The sequence below is a fragment of the Polypterus senegalus genome, chromosome 2 (genome assembly GCF_016835505.1).
Source record: "Polypterus senegalus isolate Bchr_013 chromosome 2, ASM1683550v1, whole genome shotgun sequence".
In the NCBI taxonomy this organism is placed as follows: domain Eukaryota; kingdom Metazoa; phylum Chordata; class Cladistia; order Polypteriformes; family Polypteridae; genus Polypterus; species Polypterus senegalus.
Genome location: NC_053155.1, coordinates 19,839,379 through 19,841,776, shown reverse-complemented (window position 1 = coordinate 19,841,776; position 2,398 = coordinate 19,839,379). Strand labels below are relative to the sequence as shown.

The window sequence follows — 2,398 nt, the reverse complement described above, 5'->3', positions numbered from 1 at the left end:
CTGATTCCAGGTCTACAGGGGTTGAATTATGAGGAAAGATTAAAAGAGCTGGGCCTTTACAGTTTAAGCAAAAGAAGATTAAGAGGTGACATGATTGAAGTGTTTAAAATTATGAAGGGAATTAGTACAGTGGATCGAGACTTGTATTTTAAAATGAGCTCATCAAGAACACGGGGACACAGTTGGAAACTTGTTAAGGGTAAATTTCGCACAAACATTAGGAAGTTTTTCTTTACACAAAGAACGATAGACACTTGGAATAAGTTACCAAGTAGTGTGGTAGACAGTAAGACGTTAGGGACTTTCAAAACTCGACTTGATGTTTTCTTGGAGGAAGCAAGTGGATAGGACTGGCGAGCTTTGTTGGGCTGAATGGCCTGTTCTCGTCTAGATTGTTCTAATTGTTCTAATTGTTCTAATATAAGAGTAAATGCATAATTGATGAATGTTGCAGTTCTTTAAACTAAAGTGTTACCAAATATTTTATTACTAAATGAAAAGGCAGTATATTAAACAAACAACAAAAAAAACTCTAATAATCACAGCCCATACCAGTCACAAAGAAAAAATAACCCCCTGTCTGTAGCTACGTTACATGCTAAGCTTAAAATATCCATTAAATACTCACAAGAACTTAATAAACAAGACAACCCAGAAAGGATACAAAGTCAGCCTGTGTTTGTCCACCCATCCATTATCCAACCCACTACATCCTAGCCAATCCCAGCCAACAGAGGGCACAAGGCCAGGCAGGGTGCCAGCCCACTGCAGGCCTGTGTTTGTGAAGTTTAAAATGCTAATAAAACTGTGTTGTTGTAATTTCTTGTGAGTAATTCTTGGATAAAGCAACTTCTAAATGTAAGGAAAAATGTTTAATCCTACCTCAAACTGATAATTATTAGTCATATTTAGAAATGTTATTGACTTGACAATAAATGTTTGAAACAGAAGAACTTAGGTTTGCTAATAACTTAATTCGTCAAGCTACTTGGTAAAATTCTAATTTTTCTCAAGGTTTTTTCAAAGCTTTTTCTGATTTCTTTGGTCCTCAGACAGTAAATAATAGGATTCATTAAAGCTGGAAAGACATTCTGGATTATCAGTCCCATGATCCTCATGTCCACAGATGTACCAGCAATTCGGTCAGAAATGAAGACCCCACCAGCTACTAAAAAGAACACAGATATGACCAGCATATGTGTGCCACATGTGTAGAAGGCCTTAAGTCGGCCTTCAGTGGTAGAGATTCGCACCACAGAATATATGATCCTCATGTAAGAGAAGAGAATAAATATCAAAGGGATAAACAGCACACTCAAGCCTACGGACAAGACCACAAAGCCAGTCATTTCAATATTCCCGCAGGCTAAAAGCAGAACTGAAGCAAAGTCACAGAAGCAATGATTAATTTGATTGGACCCACAGAATGGCAATTGGACAGTAAGGATGACACAAGTTGTGGCACAAATAAAGCCAGTCAGCCAGCAGCAAGCTATCATTTTGGAGACACGAATGTTATTCATTAAATTGGGATAGTGCAGAGGATTGCAGATGGCAATGTAACGATCATAAGCCATTAAGCAAAGAAGGAAGCATTCTGTCGAGAATAAACCCTGAAAAAATACAATCTGAACAAAACAGGTCGCAAAAGGAGTGGATCGAGATTCAAGTCTAAACACAACCAGCATACTGGGCACAGTGTTAGTTGTGATGGCAATGTCTAAAAAAGCCAATCCACAGACCAGTGTGTACATGGGGGTGTGTAAGGTTCGGTCTGATGTAAAGATGAGGATTAATAGGATGTTCCCAACTAGGATGAACAGGTAGACTGACAGGAAAATGGCAAACAATGTTTTTCTACTTTCTTGATCTCGAAGTCCAGGAAATCCAGTAATGAGAAATTCTGTCACTAGCATGTTGGTTTGGTTTCCTCCAGACATGACCTTTGATTCAGTCGAAACTGAGAAGTATGAAAAGAAAATAAACACTTAGAATACAGTAATGTTAACATTTGTTTAAAGTGCTCCTCATTATGATATATTTACAGTACAGTGTTTCAAAAATGTGTTATGCCAAGGCATCAATGTCCCATTTACACAGATTGGGTAATTACTGAAGACATTGTGTTGTGTAGTACAAGAAGAAGTAGAGACAAAGTTGGAAGAATGGCTTTGGAAGACAGAGGACTGAAAATAAATCAGAAGAAGAAAGAATATCTGAGGTTTAAGGCTGATCAGGAATTTTAAGTTAACCTGAAGAGAGAGTTACTGAAAAGAGGGGGTACATTTAACACTAGAATTTCCAGAGCCTACAAAAAAACCTGTAGATCTGTCCCACCTTAAATCACTTCTCACCTCTCCGTCAGCGTCTTTTGTCCTTTAAATGTGTTGATAAGTAG

The 2,398-nt window shown here is 37.8% G+C and overlaps 1 protein-coding gene across 1 annotated transcript; it reads right to left on the bottom strand.

The window, feature by feature from the left end:
* Positions 1 to 971: 971 nt before the first annotated feature.
* LOC120524319 (olfactory receptor 6N2-like) lies at positions 972 to 1,916 on the bottom strand. Its single transcript, XM_039746182.1, has one exon. It carries the CDS (start codon positions 1,914 to 1,916, stop codon positions 972 to 974), a length of 945 nt encoding a protein of 314 aa, XP_039602116.1.
* Between the last annotated feature and the right edge of the window lie 482 nt (positions 1,917 to 2,398).